The sequence below is a fragment of the Stegostoma tigrinum genome, chromosome 7 (genome assembly GCF_030684315.1).
Source record: "Stegostoma tigrinum isolate sSteTig4 chromosome 7, sSteTig4.hap1, whole genome shotgun sequence".
Taxonomy (NCBI): domain Eukaryota; kingdom Metazoa; phylum Chordata; class Chondrichthyes; order Orectolobiformes; family Stegostomatidae; genus Stegostoma; species Stegostoma tigrinum.
The window spans coordinates 101,664,123-101,685,077 of NC_081360.1; the positions used below are offsets into that span (position 1 = coordinate 101,664,123).

Below are 20,955 nucleotides of genomic sequence, written 5' to 3' on the forward strand. Positions count from 1 at the left end.
TCTCCCAATGCCAACACCTCCCCATGACCCCCGCCCCCCTGCCCCCACAACCCCCCGGCACCTTACCATGATTTGCCGTTTACTTCCTCCCTCCTCACTGTCCAAGGTCCCAGACTCTCTCACTTCCAGGTGGTGATTTATTTGCACGTACAATCTAGTTTGCTTTATTCACTGCTCACAATGTGGTGGTCTCCATATAGCGGGGGGGGGGGGGGGGGGGGGGGGAGAATGACAGGCAGACTGAGTGACTGCTTTGCCAAGTGTCTACTTTTGGTCCAAAAAATGACGTTTTAGTCGCCTACAACATGAAACCATCGCAATGTCAATGCTTCAGTCTTGGGCCAGTGCTCCAGTGAAGCTCAATGCATGCTGGAGAACAACATACCTCTCATCTTCTGCTTGGGGACTTTGTAGCCTTCAGGACTCCAAATTGGGTAACAATTTTACAGCATAAGCGACACCTTCCATGTAGATTACCCACCCCCATCCCAGCTTCTCTCTGGAAGCATGGTCGCTCAGTAACTACAGCCCGTTGCCTCACAGCGCCAGGGACTCAGGTTCGATCCCATCCTCAGGCAAATGTATGGAGTTTGCACATTCTCCCCGTGTCTGCGTGGTTTCTGCTGGGTGCTCCGATTTCCTCCCACAGTCCAAAGATGTGCAGGTTAGATGGATTGGCCATGCTAAATTGCATATAGTGTTCAGGAATGTGCAGATTAGGTGGGTTGCGATGGGAAATGCAGGGTTACAGGGATAGAGAACTGAGTTGTGTCTTGTGGGATACTTTTCAGAGGGTCAGTGTGGACGTGAGGGGCCGAATGGCATGTTCCGCACTGTAGGGATTCTGTGATTAAACGGATTGTTTTCAGTATTCCAACCCTTTCTCACTGATTCATTCCAGTATGACCTATCAATCTTTTCTTCTTCCCTTGTTTATTATTAACAAACCTATTGTTTTCAGGTGGAGGGTGGTGTTTCTGTGGAAGTTATTGCCGCAGAAGGCTGCGCATGGCATCCCAGTGAATTGAAAAGAGATAAATGGGTTCTTGATTAGAAAGCGGATAAAAGGTTATGGGGAGAAGGCTGAAAAATGGAGTTGAGAAATATATCAGCCACGATTGAATGGTGGAGCAGCCATGATGAACCGAATGGCCGAATTCTGCTGCTACATCTTATGGATGGTACCGCAAGCAACCTATTTTGTGACATATTATAACAAACAGATATAACCAATGGTAATAGACAAAGAATGAGGTGTTCATGCTCCAGAATTGTTTAAATGGTATTTTGTTCAACGAAAAGTCACTGTTAATCAAAAAAAATTCAGCTTTTCCATCACTGGCCAAACTAGCACAAAGGAGATGGGCTGAACGGCCTGTCTATAACGCGTTCGTTGCCATGGTAACTGCAGGCATTGGGGAGGACGACCAAAAGCTCGGCGCGGGGTCCTGCGGCAGAGGCCACCATGTCTCCATGGTAACCGCTGCCGCGGCAGTTAGTCCGCAGCGGGAGGGGACACCTCAACAAATTGGTGGTGAGAAACTTCGCTCAACGCGAAATCAAAGTTCCTGCCTACCAAACTGAACACTTCACCCCGACCTTTCTGAGGCGAATAACAGTAAATTACTTCGTACATTCGTCGTTCCTCATTCACCGCGAAGCGGAGTTGGGGCCGTCATCGACCGGTCGCCGATTGGCTGACGCTATTGTCCAGGCCGCCGGACCCCTTTACTAATTGGTCGATGTGGATGTCTTTCTAGGTCTGTACCGCCTTCTAGTACGCATGGATTGGCTACGACGGGAAGTGGGTGGGCCTTGAGTAGGCTATACCTGCCTTCAGGTTGGCCACAGCAACTGACCATCAAAACACAGGCCAGAGATAATGGGAACTGCAGATGCTGGAGATTCCAAGATAATAAAATGTGAGGCTGGATGAACACAGCAGGCCAAGCAGCATCTCAGGAGCACAAAAGCTGACGTTTCGGGCCTGGACCCTTCATCAGAGAGGGGGATGGGGGGAGGGAACTGGAATAAATAGGGAGAGAGGGGGAGGCGGACCGAAGATGGAGAGTAAAGAAGATAGGTGGAGAAGGTGTAGGTGGGGAGGTAGGGAGGGGATAGGTCAGTCCAGGGAAGACGGACAGGTCAAGGAGGTGGGATGAGGTTAGTAGGTAGGAGATGGAGGTGCGGCTTGGGGTGGGAGGAAGGGATGGGTGAGAGGAAGAACCGGTTAGGGAGGCAGAGACAGGTTGGACTGGTTTTGGGATGCAGTGGGTGGGGGGGAAGAGCTGGGCTGGTTGTGTGGTGCAGTGGGGGGAGGGGATGAACTGGGCTGGTTTAGGGATGCAGTAGGGGAAGGGGAGATTTTGAAACTGGTGAAGTCCACATTGATACCATATGGCTGCAGGGTTCCCAGGCGGAATATGAGTTGCTGTTCCTGCAACCTTCGGGTGGCATCATTGTGGCAGCGCAGGAGGCCCATGATGGACATGTCATCTAAAGAATGGGAGGGGGAGTGGAAATGGTTTGCGACTGGGAGGTGCAGTTGTTTGTTGCGAACTGAGCGGAGGTGTTCTGCAAAGCAGTCCCCAAGCCTCCGCTTGGTTTCCCCAATGTAGAGGAAGCCACACCGGGTACAGTGGAGAGTCTCTCATCCGCCTAGCGGAACTCATCCTCACACTCAACAACTTCTCTTTTGACTCCTCCCACTTCCTACAGACTAAGGGGGTGGCCATGGGCACCCGCATGGGCCCCAGCTACGCCTGCCTCTTTGTAGGTTACGTGGAACAGTCCATCTTCCGCACCTACACAGGCCCCAAACCCCACCTCTTCCTCCGGTACATTGATGACTGTATCGGCGCCGCCTCTTGCTCCCCAGAGGAGCTCGAACAGTTCATCCACTTCACCAACACCTTCCACCCCAACCTTCAGTTCACCTGGGCCATCTCCAGCACATCCCTCACCTTCCTGGACCTCTCAGTCTCCATCTCAGGCAACCAGCTTGTAACTGATGTCCATTTCAAGCCCACCGACTCCCACAGCTACCTAGAATACACCTCCTCCCACCCACCCTCCTGCAAAAATTCCATCCCCTATTCCCAATTCCTCCGCCTCCGCCGCATCTGCTCCCACGATAAGACATTCCACTCCCGCACATCCCAGATGTCCAAGTTCTTTAAGGACCGCAACTTCCCCCCCACGGTGATTGAGAACGCCCTTGACCGCGTCTCCCGCATTTCCCGCGACACATCCCTCACACCCCGCCCCCGCCACAACCGCCCCAAGAGGATCCCCCTCGTTCTCACACACCACCCTACCAACCTCCGGATACAACGCATTATCCTCCGACACTTCCGCCATTTACAATCCGACCCCACCACCCAAGACATTTTTCCATCCCCACCCCTGTCTGCTTTCCGGAGAGACCACTCTCTCCGTGACTCCCTTGTTCGCTCCACACTGCCCTCCAACCCCACCACACCCGGCACCTTCCCCTGCAACCGCAGGAAATGCTACACTTGTCCCCACACCTCCTCCCTCACCCCCATCCCAGGCCCCAAGATGACATTCCACATTAAGCAGAGGTTCACCTGCACATCTGCCAATGTGGTATACTGCATCCACTGTACCCGGTGCGGCTTTCTCTACATTGGGGAAACCAAGCGGAGGCTTGGGGACCGCTTTGCAGAACACCTCCGCTCAGTTCGCAACAAACAACTGCACCTCCCAGTCGCAAACCATTTCCACTCCCCCTCCCATTCTCTTGATGACATGTCCATCATGGGCCTCCTGCACTGCCACAATGATGCCACCCGAAGGTTGCAGGAACAGCAACTCATATTCCGCCTGGGAACCCTGCAGCCATATGGTATCAATGTGGACTTCACCAGTTTCAAAATCTCCCCTTCCCCCACTGCATCCCTAAACCAGCCCAGTTCATCCCCTCCCCCCACTGCACCACACAACCAGCCCAGCTCTTCCCCCCCACCCACTGCGTCCCAAAACCAGTCCAACCTGTCTCTGCCTCCCTAACCGGTTCTTCCTCTCACCCATCCCATCCTCCCACCCCAAGCCGCACCCCCAGCTACCTACTAACCTCATCCCACCTCCTTGACCTGTCCGTCTTCCCTGGACTGACCTATCCCCTCCCTACCTCCCCACCTACACCCTCTCCACCTATCTTCTTTACTCTCCATCTTCGGTCCGCCTCCCCCTCTCTCCCTATTTATTCCAGTTCCCTCCCCCCATCCCCCTCTCTGATGAAGGGTCTAGGCCCGAAACGTCGGCTTTTGTGCTCCTGAGATGCTGCTTGGCCTGCTGTGTTCATCCAGCCTCACATTTTATTATCAAAACACAGGCCCTTGTCTACTGGTGTATAGCGGTATCAATCAATGGGCGGGTTCTATGTTAAGGGATAACAAAGTGTGGAGCTGGATGAACACAGCAGGACCAGCAGCATCTCAGGAGCACAAAAGCTGACATTTCGGGCCTAGACCCTTCATCAGAGAGGGGGATGGGGGGAGGGAACTGGAATAAATAGGGAGAGAGGGGGAGGCGGACCGAAGATGGAGAGTAAAGAAGATAGGTGGAGAGGGTGTAGGTGGGGAGGTAGGGAGGGGATAGGTCAGTCCAGGGAAGACGGACAGGTCAAGGAGGTGGGATGAGGTTAGTGGGTAGATGGGGGGTGCGGCTTGGGGTGGGAGGAAGGGATGGGTGAGAGGAAGAACAGGTTAGGGAGGCAGAGACAGGTTGGACTGGTTTTGGGATGCAGTGGGGGGAGGGGAAGAGCTGGGCTGGTTGTGTGGTGCAGTGGGGGGAGGGGACGAACTGGGCTGGTTTTGGGATGCGGTGGGGGAAGGGGAGAAGGGAACCTGCAGCCCAATGGTATCAATGTGGACTTCACCAGTTTCAAAATCTCCCCTTCCCCAACTGCATCCCTAAACCAGCCCAGTTCGTCCCCTCCCCCCACTGCACCACACAACCAGCCCAGCTCTTCCCCCCCACCCACTGCGTCCCAAAACCAGTCCAGCCTGTCTCTGCCTCCCTCACCTGTTCTTCCTCTCACCCATCCCTTCCTCCCACCCCAAGCCGCACCCCCAGCTACCTACTAACCTCATCCCACCTCCTTGACATGTTTGTCTTCCCTGGACTGACCTATCCCCTCCCTACCTCCCCACCTATACTCTGCTCTCCACCTATCTTCTTTACTCTCCATCTTCGGTCCGCCTCCCCCTCTCTCCCTATTTATTCCAGTTCCCTCTCCCCATCCCCCTCTCTGATGAAGGGTCTAGGCCCGAAACGTCAGCTTTTGTGCTCCTGAGATGCTGCTTGGCCTGCTGTGTTCATCCAGCCTCACATTTTATTATCTTGGAATTCTCCAGCATCTGCAGTTCCCATTATCTCTATGTTATGGTTTGGCTGGTTGTCTCGAGGGCGGGACTTGCAATTGGCTGAGTGGATTGCCGTCAAGGAGTGTGAGCCAATCCCATGTCCGAATTTGCATTCCATTAAGTGGGCGGTCCCAGATGCTGGCGGTCATTGGTCTAGATAGCTGTCTATCAGATCCCACAGGATCAGATTGGAGGGAATGAGACTTAAGGCCGGCTGCCTGGTTATAGAGCCCCAGAGGTCTGCTGCCTGGAACAGGCCCTTCGGCCCATTTAGTCAGTGGTGGACAGAAGCTACCACTTAGTTCTTGTAAACCTATTATAGTTAGATGATTGTATTATAGTCTAATTTGCAGTTTAGACTGCAATTCCTACAATGTGGAAACAGGCCTTTCAGCCCGTCGATTTCACACCAACCCTCCGCAGAGCATCCCACTCAGACCCAGCCCCCAAACTAATCCCTGTATTTTCCACGTCTAATCCACCCAACCACCAGCATATCTTTCATTTTATTTATTGAGTTGAAATTCCATCCTATGCCATGGCCACATTTGAACTTGCATGCCCAGAACATTATCTTTGGTTTAAGAGTCTAGCAGTAACATCCTGGGCCATCACTTTGCTGATGATTGAGAGTAGGCTAACTCTACCACCCCATGAGTCAGCAGTGGGATGAGAAGTGGCAGATGGATTTCAATTTAGATAAATGCAAGGCGTTGTACTTTGGTAAGGCAAACCAGGGCAGGACTGACAGAAACATTTGGAAGGATGTTGCCGGGACTGGAGGGTTTGAGTTGTAAGGACAGGCTGATAGGCTGAGACGTTTTTGCCTGGACTGTCAGAGGCTGAAGAGTGACTTTATAGACTTCTATAAAATCATGAGGGGCATAGGTAAGGTGAATAGCCAAGGTCTTTTTCCAAGGGTAGGGGAGCAAAAACTGGGCATCAGAGTATCACAGATTTAAGGTGATGGGGGAAAGATTTAAAAAGGGACCTGAGGAGCAACTTTTTCTCGTGGAGGGTGGCACATGTGTGGAAGAAACTGTCAGAGGATGTGGTAGAGACAGGTAAGGTTGCAACATTTAAAAGACATTTGGGCAGACCCATGATTAGAGAAAAGTTTAGGGGATATGGGCTAAATGCAGGCAAATGGGCTAGATCAGTTTGAGAAAATTGGTTGGCGACACGTTGGACTAAAGGGTCTGTTTCCAAGCAGTATGACTATAAATGTATGATTCTCCAACTCTAACAGTGACCCTGGCCGTGGTACATTACCATCACTCCATCCCTGCAGCTGACTTGCAATGGCCAGTACTCCTCACAGGACAACCCTGGAAGTTTGACTGCCCTGGTGAATATGACAGTATACTGCCTTTTTGAGTTGGTGCAGTCATTAAAGTGTACATACACCCACAGGGCTGTTACAGAGGAAGTTAAGATCATAACGTGATGGCATAATGTATTATTACTAGACCACTAATATCAATATATATCACATGAATGAGTTAAAAAGAGAGACACATGAGCCAGTCTGCTCTACCATTCAATGAAATCATGGCTGATCTGATAATCCTCTACTCCACTTTATTCTGTTTGCATCACAACACTTGATTTCCTTAATGATTAAAATCTGTTTGTTTCACCCTTGATTAACTTCACTCTGAAAGAAGCAATTCCTCCTTTTATGAATGCAACCCCATATTCTGAGATTTTATCCTTAACTCCCACATGGGGAAACAACACCATCAACTCCTTCAAGAATCTTGTATGTTTCAATAAAGTCACCTTATTCTCCTTCATTCTTCTAAACTTCAATGAGTACAGGTCCAGAAACTTTCCAGAATTTTAACACAGTGACAGTGAAAGGGAGGCGATAGCGTAGTGGTATAATCGCTGGATGGTTCATCCAGAGACCTGGGCAATGTTCTGGGGACCTGGGTTTGAATCCCACCATGGCAGGTAGTGGAATTTGAATTCAATAAAAAAAAATTGTTGGGGGAAGTCTCATCTGATTCATTAATGCCCTTGAGGGAAGGAAACTGCCTCCTTTCCTGCTCTGGCCTACATGTGACCTCAGACCGCACAGCAATGTGATTGACTGTTAACTGCCCCCTGGGCAATTAGGGCAGTTGTCGAACATTTAAGTCATCATTGGATAAGCATATGGACGTACATGGAATAGTGTAGGTTAGATGGGCTTCAGATCGGTATGACAGGTCGGCACAACATCGAGGGCCAAAGGGTCTGTACTGTGCTGTAATGTTCTATGTTCTAGCAACCACCCTAACACACACAAACGAAGTTGCATGAGAACTCGGAGAGTAGTGAGGGCGTGGAATGCCCTGCCTGCAACAGTAATAGACTCACCAAGTTTAAGGGCACTTAAATTGTCATTGGATAAACATATGGATGATAAAGGAATAGTGTAGCAATACAGAACACCAGAAAGAACGAGAGTACCTCTTCCAAGTATTCAAGCATGATGGATACCCGCAAAACTGGGTCAGAAGATGCCTATCACCAGGAAGATACTGCATGCCCCGACACGCTTATCACGCTACCTTACATCGAGAACACATCTGAACTGATCTGAAGAGTCCTACAACCATTGGGCATCAGAGTAGCTCACAAACCCACATCAACCCCACGCCAATTGCTCACCCAAACCAAAGACCCACTACCCACTTTGGATAGGACCAATGCCATACACAAGATTCCTTGCAGAGACTGTGACGAACATTACACCGGACAAACAGGAAGGAAGGTGACCAAAAGGGCACACGAACATCAAGTGGCATCAAAAAGACACAACCAATACTCACTCATCCCCATCCCCATCCCCATGGATAAGGAAAACCACGAATTCGATTGGGTCAACGCCAGGATCCTGGGGCAGGCAAAGCAGAGACAAGCACAGGAATTCCTAGAAGCCTGGTATTCCACAAAGAAAGCCATCGATAAACACATAGAGCTGGACGCCATATACACTCCACTGCAAAGGAAAACCGAAAGTGAGGTAATCCAGCTCAATGGACTCTAAAGAGTTTAAATAACAGGTGGGAAAACACAACAGGACTTCGACGGAAGCTGCACTGATGATGTCACGCAGCAGAGCAATGAAACATCAGCCAAGAGACAATGAACCAGCTCACCGAGCCAACCAACCACAATACCTCTACCTCTGGGCCAAAAGGATAAGGTTCAAGTTCTGCCTGGTTGTGACATGACTCGTAACATGCTTGAAGAGGCTGATTTAAACCATCTACAAGACAATTCAGATCAGCAAGTTTCATTGATCAATTTCACTGTTCTTACTTGTGGAAAGTGGGCAAAGTGGCTGAAATTGCCAGCTCCTGTCCCAATACACCCCAGCAACCATCAGGATGAAGAAAAATGCTTGTATATAAAGGTACAGGAAATCATTCAACCTCTCGAGCTGTCCTGTAATATACTATGAGCATCACTAATCTAATCAAATCCATCTAGTTGTTGTGGTTCCTTTATGTTTAATTCCCTTGTCTAATACCGGCCCTAATACAAGTTTTGACGTTTTCAATTGACACCACACCACCCCCCCACGCCTCACACCAGCTTCATCAGCTGTTTCAGCCCCTTTGTATGAAGAGATTCTACCTGGCAGCACCCCTGGAATGTCTCAGATTTAAAGGTTTAACCCCCTTGTTCTACACTTCCCTCACATGAGGTATTCATATCCCAATGATCCTATTAATGAACTCAATTGCCATAAAGTTCACAATTAGACCATCTTTTATATCCAGGAGAGGCCTCAGATTCATGGTAATGCTACTGTGCTAGTAATCCTAAAGTAATTAATAATTAGCTAATTAATAAATCAGGAAATTATGGAAGTGTATCCCAGGACTGCAACATAGTAATTTCCAGAAAACTCTGAGGCCAGAGAGAAAGTCCATGAATTTTGTTGATGATCTGATGATCCACAGTGGTAACCCAGCAAACTATTTTATTGATACAGATATGCACTGTTAAGACAAAACCTCTTCAGGAATAAATTAATAAATGTTTCGAGTCCAGATGACTCTTTGTCGAACTGACATGAAATGTAGAGAGGGTCAGCCTTTCCCTCCATGGATGCTGTTTGACCCGCTGTCAGTTCTAGCATTTTTTGTTTTCAGTACTACCAGGGCAAGTTGTGTTGGGAGTTAAAGTCATGCTGTCGTAGGTCCCAAGTGGTAAAATTGGATCCAGGAAACCTCTGTCTGACCTTGTCAGCAATGTTGAGCCCATGGATGAGATCTTGCCAATTGCACCTATTTCAGAACGGAAGGGAGGCAAACAAGAGTAACTTGTGATCCAGCAACCTGGACCAGTTCCCAAACAGTACACCAACACTTACTCGGAGTTTCTAATTTTCTGCATTTGTTCTGATAAAACAAAAGAAAAACATCTGGTATTAAAATACAATAACGGTGACCATGAATCTGTTTTTACTTTCAAAACAATCTCTCATTTTTAACAAAGGAAATCTGCTGCCCTTACCTGGTCTCAGACCCATGGCAATGTGGTTGACTGTTAACAGCTTTCTGAAATGGCCCAGCAAGCCACCCACTTGAATCAAACTGCAAGGGAAAAGTTAATAAAAAATGAAAGCAGAAAGCAAATTCAGTCCTGTCAACTCGACATAGTACTAATTATGAATATCATGGGGCTATCAACAGGACAGATTGAGCAGAAGTGGCAGCACAGTAGCGAGTCAGGAAGGAGTTGCCCTGGCACTCCTCAACATTGACTCCAGATTCCATGAGGTCTTATTGCATCAAGGCAAGAAGACTCCTGCTGATTACCATCCACCGCTGCTGATATAGTTCTTCTTCATATTGAGCACAACTGGGAGGATGCACTGAAGGAGGCACAAAATGTACTCTGAGTGAGGAACCTGAATATCAATGAAGAAGAGTGGTTCAGTAACATTGGTACTAAACACTCTGGCAGAGTCATAAAGGACATAGCTGATAGACTGATTCTGCAGCAGGTGATGAAACAAAAGGAGGGAAAAACAATCCTAATCTTGTACCTGTGACAGGCTGATGTTGAGGACAAGATAATAAAATGTGAGGCTGGATGAACACAGCAGGCCAAGCAGCATCTCAGGAGCACAAAAGCTGACGTTTCGGGCCTGGACCCTTCATCAGAGAGGGGGATGGGGGGAGGGAACTGGAATAAATAGGGAGAGAGGGGGAGGCGGACCGAAGATGGAGAGTAAAGAAGATAGGTGGAGAGGGTGTAGGTGGGGAGGTAGGGAGGGGATAGGTCAGTCCAGGGAAGACGGACAGGTCAAGGAGGTGGGATGAGGTTAGTAGGTAGCTGGGGGTGCGGCTTGGGGTGGGAGGAAGGGATGGGTGAGAGGAAGAACCGGTTAGGGAGGCAGAGACAGGTTGGACTGGTTTTGGGATGCAGTGGGTGGGGGGGAAGAGCTGGGCTGGTTGTGTGGTGCAGTGGGGGGAGGGGATGAACTGGGCTGGTTTAGGGATGCAGTGGGGGAAGGGGAGATTTTGAAACTGGTGAAGTCCACATTGATACCATATGGCTGCAGGGTTCCCAGGCGGAATATGAGTTGCTGTTCCTGCAACCTTCGGGTGGCATCATTGTGGCAGTGCAGGAGGCCCATGATGGACATGTCATCAAGAGAATGGGAGGGGGAGTGGAAATGGTTTGCGACTGGGAGGTGCAGTTGTTTGTTGCGAACTGAGCGGAGGTGTTCTGCAAAGCGGTCCCCAAGCCTCCGCTTGGTTTCCCCAATGTAGAGAAAGCCGCACCGGGTACAGTGGATGCAGTATATCACATTGGCAGATGTGCAGGTGAACCTCTGCTTAATGTGGAATGTCATCTTGGGGCCTGGGATGGGGGTGAGGGAGGAGGTGTGGGGACAAGTGTAGCATTTCCTGCGGTTGCAGGGGAAGGTGCCGGGTGTGGTGGGGTTGGAGGGCAGTGTGGAGCGAACAAGGGAGTCACGGAGAGAGTGGTCTCTCCGGAAAGCAGACAGGGGTGGGGATGGAAAAATGTCTTGGGTGGTGGGGTCGGATTGTAAATGGCGGAAGTGTCGGAGGATAATGCGTTGTATCCGGAGGTTGGTAGGGTGGTGTGTGAGAACGAGGGGGATCCTCTTGGGGCGGTTGTGGCGGGGGCGGGGTGTGAGGGATGTGTCGCGGGAAATACGGGAGACGCGGTCAAGGGCGTTCTCTACAGCATCCACTGTACCCGGTGCGGCTTTCTCTACATTGGGGAAACCAAGCGGAGGCTTGGGGACCGCTTTGCAGAACACCTCCGCTCAGTTCGCAACAAACAACTGCACCTCCCAGTCGCAAACCATTTCCACTCCCCCTCCCATTCTCTTGATGACATGTCCATCATGGGCCTCCTGCACTGCCACAATGATGCCACCCGAAGGTTGCAGGAACAGCAACTCATATTCCGCCTGGGAACCCTGCAGCCATATGGTATCAATGTGGACTTCACCAGTTTCAAAATCTCCCCTTCCCCCACTGCATCCCTAAACCAGCCCAGTTCATCCCCTCCCCCCACTGCACCACACAACCAGCCCAGCTCTTCCCCCCCACCCACTGCATCCCAAAACCAGTCCAACCTGTCTCTGCCTCCCTAACCGGTTCTTCCTCTCACCCATCCCTTCCTCCCACCCCAAGCCGCACCCCCAGCTACCTACTAACCTCATCCCACCTCCTTGACCTGTCCGTCTTCCCTGGACTGACCTATCCCCTCCCTACCTCCCCACCTACACCCTCTCCACCTATCTTCTTTACTCTCCATCTTCGGTCCGCCTCCCCCTCTCTCCCTATTTATTCCAGTTCCCTCCCCCCATCCCCCTCTCTGATGAAGGGTCCAGGCCCGAAACGTCAGCTTTTGTGCTCCTGAGATGCTGCTTGGCCTGCTGTGTTCATCCAGCCTCACATTTTATTATCTTGGAATCTCCAGCATCTGCAGTTCCCATTATCTCTGATGTTGAGGACATATGTGTTTCATTACCAACAACAGAGGGAATCAACCATGATTCAATGAAGCGTGCTGAAGCAACAGGCATACATGAAAATAAGGCGTTAACCTGGTGAAGCCACAACTTTGATGCAGTATGTGCATGCCCAAAGGTGGAAACAGCATGGGTTGAGGTATTTGGTCGTCTAAGTTTCAGGATATCACTGCAGGAGCTCATCAGGATACTGTTCTAGGCCCACCATCTTCAATTGCTCCACCAATAACCTCTCTATCGAAAGGTTAGAAATGGGGATGTCCATTGATGATTGCACAATGTTCAGCAAAATTGGTGATTCCCCAAGCACTGAAATTGCCTGTGTTCATACTTAGCAAGACCTGGAAAACATCCAGGCTGATAAGTGACACCTAATACGCATGCCATGCAAGTGCCACAAAGACCATCTCCATCCAACAAGACAAAATCTACTTCTGAGATCTGAGGAAGGGTCACCAGGCCTGAAACGTTAACTTTGATTTCTCTTCACCGATGCTGTCAAACCTGCTGAGCTTTTCCAGCAACTTCCATTTTTGTTTCTAACTTACAGCATCCGCAGGCCTTTTGGTTTTTAAGAGAAAATCTAACCATTCGTCTTTCAGTCAAATGAATCCCCCACCATAGGTTTCTGGGGGGTTTACCATTGATGAGAAACTGAACTAGATCAGCCATATAAATACTAATGCAACAGCTTGGGGACAGCACGATGGCTCAGAGGTCAGCACTGCTGCCTCACAGTGCCAGGGACCCGGGTTCGATTCCTGCCTCGGGCGACTGTCTATGTAGAGTTTGCACATTCTCCCCGTGTCTGCGTGGGTTTCCTCCGGGTGCTCCGGTTTCATTTCACAGTCCAAAGATGTGCAGGCTGGGTGGGTTGACCATGCTAAATTACCCGTAGTGTTCAGGGTTGTGTAGATTAGGTGGGTTGTGAGGGTTAGATCTGTGTGGGATGCTCTGTGGGTCGGTTTGGACTTGTTGGGCCAAAGGGCCTGTTTCCACACTGGGATTCTGTGAGAAGCTTACAAGAGTGAATCAGAGGCTTGGAATTCTGTAGAAAGTGATTCAACTCTTGAATTCTCAAGTCTGACAGGTGTATGATGGAATACTCCCCAGTTGGCTGGATGAGTACAGCTTGAGCAATGAAGCTCAGCACCACCTAGAACAAAGTGTCCCACTTGACTAGCACATGATTCATCATCTTACCATACACTCCGTCTCCAGCAGACGTCTGAAATCACCACCACCTTCAAGTTTCCCTCCAGGCCACTTACCATCCTGACTTGGAAATATATCGCCGTTCCTTCACTGTTGCTGGGCCAAAATCCTGGAATTCTCTCCCTAATTGCATTGTGGATTAACCTACAGCAGGTGAACTGCACCAGTTCAAGAAAGCAACTCATCACCACCTTTTCAAGGGCAACTAGGGATGGGCAAGAAATGCTGAGCTCAGCCAGCAACGCCCACACCCCACAAGTGAATAGGAAAAAATAAATCTCATCACCACAATGCACAACGACAGCAGTGTGTATGGTTAATAACAATAATCCCAACTTTTCCTCACTGGACCCCATTTGTAGTCACGAAAATTGTTGCAACACCTCAGTACGAGTTGAGAGGAGTTGTGTTAAGTAGAGAACTTGTGAGAGCGCAGCGTCCATGCCATTCATAGCTGCCTTGCAGCTAGTGACTCCATGTCACTTTGAGAAGTCCTGGTTTATATGATACACTGCAGCAACCCACCAATCTTCATTAGACATCACCTTTCAAACCTGCACCTCTGTCACATAGAAGAACAAGGCCAGTAGATATGCGGGCAAACCATCACCTGCAAGCTACCACCCTATCACACACCATCTTGACCTGGAACTCTACCACCATTCCTTCGTTGCCACTAGTTCAGAATCCCGGAGCACTCTGTCTAACAGCATTAGGCATGTACTAACCCCACAATGGACTGCAGTAGTTCAAGACGTCAGCTCACCACTACCTCCTCAAGGTCGGTTAGGATGGGAAGTAAATGCTGGCCCAGCCAGCAAAGTCCATGTCCTGTGAATGAATACATAAAAAAATTACAAGCCCAGTCCGCATAACTTGTCTGTGCAACTGGTTTTTAATCCTTTTAGCCTAATTCCAGAAATAAATATAAAAACAACCTTGTGTCATTTTGAGTGCAGAATGGACGACAGTGAGTTACTGTAGATATAGAGTCTAGCGTGTAACAGTGCTTTCGCTAGAAGAGAGTGAGCGTGATGGGCGGGTATTAGGGATGGAGAGAGAAGTGATGATGCTTTCATGAGAATGTAATATTTAATTCCTTATTTTAGCTGGATGGGTTAAACTTGTGCCTTCATTCTCCAGAGGTTTTCACTTTGTTTTAATTTTGCTTAGTAGGAAAGCGCACTGCGAGATGTCGAGTTCAGAATTCCCAGACCCCTTAAGAGAATTGGCCACCGAGGAAACATCCCCAGCAATGTCACCACCCCTGGGACAACTAGAAGACTCAGACCTGAATATCTCTTCAGGTGATCTATCTCGTCCTGAATCTTTGGGTGCATCTGGAATGCTGACATCTCCGTTTCTGGGCATGACAGAGGCCCGCTCACCATCTCTAGAACTACCAGAGCCTTTGCCAACAGCCAATCAAGAAGCCATTCATTTCCTGGCTTCACTCAGTAAGTATATGACTTTCAGAGCTGATTCTATTCCCAGTGTAAACCAAAGGCTATAGGCACTAAAAATGTTCTTGCAACAGCACTGCAAATATGTGCTCCAGAACTAGCCATGCCCCTAGCCAAGGTTTTCCAGTACGGACACAACGTTAACATCTACTTGACAATTTGGAAAAATACCCAGTTTTGTCCTGTGTACGCAAAGCAGAACATTTCTGTTCTGAGGGCTGTAGAAGTCATGTACATGGACTTCAGTAAGGCATTTGATAAGGTTCCCCATGGTCGGCTGATGGAGAAAGTGAAGTCGCATGGTGTCCAGGGTGTACTAGCTAGATGGATAGAGAACTGCCTGGGTGACAGGAGATAGAGAGTTGTAGTGGAAGGGAGTTTCTCAAAATGGAGAACTGACCAGTGGTGTTCCACAGGGATCTGTGCTGGGACCACTGTTGTTTGTGATATACATATATGATCTGAAGGAAGGTATAGATGGTCTGATTAGCAAGTTTGCAGATGACACTAAGATTGGTGGAGAAGCAGATAGTGAAGGGCACTGTCAGAGAATGCAACAGAATATAGATAGATTGGTGAGTTGGGTGGAGAAATGGCAGAAGGAGTTCAATCCAGGCAAATGCGAGGTGATGCATTTTGGAAGATCCAACTTAAGAACGAAGTATACAGTAAATGGAAAAGCCCTAGGTAAAATTGATGCACAGAGAAATCTGGGTGTTCAGGCCCATTGTACCCCGAAGGTGGATAAAGTGGCCAAGAAGGCATACGGCATGCCTCCCTTCATCGGACGGAGTATTGAGTACAAGAGTTGGCAGGTCATGTTATAAGATAATAAAATGTGAGGCTGGATGAACACAGCAGGCCAAGCAGCATCTCAGGAGCACAAAAGCTGACGTTTCGGGCCTAGACCCTTCATCAGAGAGGGGGATGGGGGGAGGGAACTGGAATAAATAGGGAGAGAGGGGGAGGCGGACCGAAGATGGAGAGTAAAGAAGATAGGTGGAGAGGGTGTAGGTGGGGAGGTAGGGAGGGGATAGGTCAGTCCAGGGAAGACGGACAGGTCAAGGAGGTGGGATGAGGTTAGTGGGTAGATGGGGGGTGCGGCTTGGGGTGGGAGGAAGGGATGGGTGAGAGGAAGAACCGGTTAGGGAGGCAGAGACAGGTTGGACTGGTTTTGGGATGCAGTGGGTCGGGGGGAAGAGCTGGGCTGGTTGTGTGGTGCAGTGGGGGGAGGGGATGAACTGGGCTGGTTGAGGGATGCAGTGGGGGAAGGGGAGATTTTGAAACTGGTGAAGTCCACATTGATACCATATGGCTGCAGGGTTCCCAGGCGGAATATGAGTTGCTGTTCCTGCAACCTTCGGGTGGCATCATTGTGGCAGTGCAGGAGGCCCATGATGGACATGTCATCAAGAGAATGGGAGGGGGAGTGGAAATGGTTTGCGACTGGGAGGTGCAGTTGTTTGTTGCGAACTGAGCGGAGGTGTTCTGCAAAGCGGTCCCCAAGCCTCCGCTTGGTTTCCCCAATGTAGAGAAAGCCGCACCGGGTACAGTGGATGCAGTATACCACATTGGCAGATGTGCAGGTGAACCTCTGCTTAATGTGGAATGTCATCTTGGGGCCTGGGATGGGGGTGAGGGAGGAGGTGTGGGGACAAGTGTAGCATTTCCTGCGGTTGCAGGGGAAGGTGCCGGGTGTGGTGGGGTTGGAGGGCAGTGTGGAGCGAACAAGGGAGTCACGGAGAGAGTGGTCTCTCCGGAAAGCAGACAGGGGTGGGGATGGAAAAATGTCTTGGGTGGTGGGGTCGGATTGTAAATGGCGGAAGTGTCGGAGGATAATGCGTTGTATCCGGAGGTTGGTAGGGTGGTGTGTGAGAACGAGGGGGATCCTCTTGGGGCGGTTGTGGCGGGGGCGGGGTGTGAGGGATGTGTCGCGGGAAATGCGGGAGACGCGGTCAAGGGCGTTCTCAATCACCGTGGGGGGGAAGTTGCGATCCTTAAAGAACTTGGACATCTGGGATGTGCGGGAGTGGAATGTCTTATCGTGGGAGCAGATGCGGCGGAGGCGGAGGAATTGGGAATAGGGGATGGAATTTTTGCAGGAGGGTGGGTGGGAGGAGGTGTATTCTAGGTAGCTGTGGGAGTCGGTGGGCTTGTAATGGACATCAGTTACAAGCTGATTGCCTGAGATGGAGACTGAGAGGTCCAGGAAGGTGAGGGATGTGCTGGAGATGGCCCAGGTGAACTGAAGGTTGGGGTGGAAGGTGTTGGTGAAGTGGATGAACTGTTCGAGCTCCTCTGGGGAGCAAGAGGCGGCGCCGATACAGTCATCAATGTACCGGAGGAAGAGGTGGGGTTTGGGGCCTGTGTAGGTGCGGAAGATGGACTGTTCCACGTAACCTACAAAGAGGCAGGCATAGCTGGGGCCCATGCGGGTGCCCATGGCCACCCCCTTAGTCTGTTCCAGTTCCCTCCCCCCATCCCCCTCTCTGATGAAGGGTCTAGGCCCGAAACGTCAGCTTTTGTGCTCCTGAGATGCTGCTTGGCCTGCTGTGTTCATCCAGCCTCACATTTTATTATCGTGGAATCTCCAGCATCTGCAGTTCCCATTATCTCTGATACTATTTTAACCTCACTGCGAAGCCTCTTCCAGGGATGCCTAACCTGAAGAAGTTACCCTCCTCCCTCCGGACCAACCTCAGGGAATCTCTCTCCCATTGCAACTCTCTTGTAATCTCTTCGGCCTTGAAACTGCTCGACCATGTCCTGAAGCAAACCAGGTACCACAGCCACATCACCTTTCTCAGCACCTGCCTACGGAACCAGATCATCCCCAAGGGACTACAGTCTACATTTCAGCCTTCCCAATTTGGTCCCAACCGTGACCACCTCTACACCCAGAGCATTCAGACCCTCCAGAAGTGTTTCTCCCTGCGAGTCCTGAAACAGACACTTGCAGCCATGCGCCGGCACCTCCAGGCACTGCAATCCAGCCTGCCCCAGCTCAGAGCCTCCCTCTCCCAGACCTGCACAGGACCCCTGCTGTTTTTTATCCTCCGCAGGATCCACAGACTGAACACCCAGTTCCACTCAGCTTTACTGGACACCAAAAATCGTAAGTACAACCAACTCACTGGCCCCTGCCACCCACAAGAGGATTCCTGCGCCTCCCAAATCCCGACTCAGTCCCTGCCCCTCCCCCACCATGCACCCGCCGCCATTGACCATGAGGACACGGCCGGAGACCCCACCGATGACGTCACATCCGCCTCCGCCGGCCACACCACTTCCGGAACCGCTGCTGCAGTCACCGCCTCCACTTCCAGGTACTACAGCCCACACACCACCCTCACCTCAGCTGCTGCCGCCCACCCCGATCCTCCCACCGCCGACGGAACCCCGCCCACGGTCGACGCCGACGGAACCCCGCCCACGGTCGACGCCGACGGAACCCCGCCCACGGTCGACGCCGACGGAACCCCGCCCACGGTCGACGCCGACGGAACCCCGCCCACGGTCGACGCCGACGGAACCCCTCCCACGGCCGACGACATCATCGCTCCGCCCACAACCTCCACAGCCTGTAACCCCAGAGGAGACAGCCACCCTGAGCCCTGCCGAATCTTCACCATCCCCCCAGACCTCCCACTGACTGAGGACGAACGGTCAGTCCTGAGCAAGGGGCTCACCTTTGTCCCCCTACAACCACACATCAACGAATACCAGTCACGGTCGGACACAGAGCAGTTTTTCCGCCGTCTTCGCCTCCATGCCTACTTCTTCAACCGGGAACCCAACCCTCCTTCCACTGACCCCTTCACCCGCTTCCAACACAAGTCCTCCTCCTGGATACCACCCCCAGGCCTCCTACCCTCCCTCGACCTCTTCATCTCCAACTGCCGTCGAGACATTAACCGCCTCAACCTCTCCACCCCTCTCACCCACTCCAACCTCTCCCCCGTAGAACGGGCAGCCCTCCGCTCCCTCCGCTCCAACCCCAACCTCACCATCAAACCCGCAGACAAGGGTGGCGCAGTGGTAGTATGGCGTACTGACCTCTACATCGCCGAGGCCAGACGCCAACTCTCCGACACCACCTCCTACTGCCCCCTCGATCATGACCCCACACCCGAGCACCAAACCATCATCTCCAACACCATTCATGACCTCATCACCTCAGGGGACCTCCCACCCACAGCCTCCAACCTCATTGTTCCCCAACCCCGCACGGCCCGATTCTATCTCCTTCCCAAAATCCACAAACCTGCCTGCCCTTGTCGACCCATCGTCTCAGCCTGCTCCTGCCCCACCGAACTCATCTCCACCTATCTGGACTCCATTTTCTCCCCTTTGGTCCAGGAACTCCCCACCTATGTCCGTGACACCACCCACGCCCTCCACCTCCTCCAGGACTTCCAATTCCCTGGCCCCCAACACCTCATATTCACCATGGACGTCCAGTCCCTGTACACCTGCATTCCGCATGGAGATGGCCTCAAGGCCCTCCGCTTCTTCCTGTCCCGCAGGCCCGACCAGGCCCCCTCCACCGACACTCTCATCCGCCTAGCGGAACTCGTCCTCACACTCAACAACTTCTCTTTTGACTCCTCCCACTTCCTACAGACTAAGGGGGTGGCCATGGGCACCCGCATGGGCCCCAGCTATGCCTGCCTCTTTGTAGGTTACGTGGAACAGTCCATCTTCCGCACCTACACAGGCCCCAAACCCCACCTCTTCCTCCGGTACATTGATGACTGTATCGGCGCCGCCTCTTGCTCCCCAGAGGAGCTCGAACAGTTCATCCACTTCACCAACACCTTCCACCCCAACCTTCAGTTCACCTGGGCCATCTCCAGCACATCCCTCACCTTCCTGGACCTCTCAGTCTCCATCTCAGGCAATCAGCTTGTAACTGATGTCCATTACAAGCCCACCGACTCCCACAGCTACCTAGAATACACCTCCTCCCACCCACCCTCCTGCAAAAATTCCATCCCCTATTCCCAATTCCTCCGCCTCCGCCGCATCTGCTCCCACGACAAGACATTCCACTCCCGCACATCCCAGATGTCCAAGTTCTTTAAGGACCGCAACTTCCCCCCCACGGTGATTGAGAACGCCCTTGACCGCGTCTCCCGCATTTCCCGCGACACATCCCTCACACCCCGCCCCCGCCACAACCGCCCCAAGAGGATCCCCCTCGTTCTCACACACCACCCTACCAACCTCCGGATACAACGCATTATCCTCCGACACTTCCGCCATTTACAATCCGACCCCACCACCCAAGACATTTTTCCATCCCCACCCCTGTCTGCTTTCCGGAGAGACCACTCTCTCCGTGACTCCCTTGTTCGCTCCACACTGCCCTCCAACCCCACCACACCCGGCACCTTCCCCTGCAACCGCAGGAAATGCTACACTTGTCCCCACACCTCCTCCCTCACCCCCATCCCAGGCCCCAAGATGACATTCCACATTAAGCAGAGGTTCACCTGCACATCTGCCAATGTGGTATACTGCATCCACTGTACCCGGTGCGGCTTTCTCTACATTGGGGAAACCAAGCAGAGGCTTGGGGACCGCTTTGCAGAACACCTCCGCTCAGTTCGCAACAAACAACTGCACCTCCCAGTCGCAAACCATTTCCACTCCCCCTCCCATTCTCTTGATGACATGTCCATCATGGGCCTCCTGCACTGCCACAATGATGCCACCCGAAGGTTGCAGGAACAGCAACTCATATTCCGCCTGGGAACCCTGCAGCCATATGGTATCAATGTGGACTTCACCAGTTTCAAAATCTCCCCTTCCCCCACTGCATCCCTCAACCAGCCCAGTTCATCCCCTCCCCCCACTGCACCACACA

At 51.4% G+C, this 20,955-nt stretch overlaps 1 protein-coding gene and 1 long non-coding RNA gene across 4 annotated transcripts in view; one reads left to right on the forward strand and one right to left on the reverse strand.

The window, feature by feature from the left end:
• The first annotated feature begins 1,449 nt into the window (after positions 1-1,449).
• The window catches only part of catip (ciliogenesis associated TTC17 interacting protein), a 62,731-nt gene continuing 43,225 nt past the window's right edge, over positions 1,450-20,955 (forward strand). For 2 of the 3 annotated variants that reach the window (XM_059647559.1, XM_059647561.1), the window contains exons 1-2: positions 1,450-1,760; positions 14,800-15,080. In XM_059647559.1, the coding sequence (XP_059503542.1) occupies positions 14,816-15,080 (265 nt within the window). In that variant the 5' untranslated portion in view covers positions 1,450-1,760; positions 14,800-14,815. Of the gene's footprint in view, positions 1,761-14,796; positions 15,081-20,955 lie in introns of all 3 variants that reach the window. The other variant, XM_059647560.1, reaches the window with a different exon arrangement.
• Positions 9,363-14,877, reverse strand: LOC132209830 (uncharacterized). The gene is made up of 3 exons (XR_009445969.1): positions 14,352-14,877; positions 9,906-9,985; positions 9,363-9,790 (listed from the first exon to the last, which is right to left on the reverse strand). It is a non-coding gene; the product is annotated as an uncharacterized LOC132209830 (long non-coding RNA).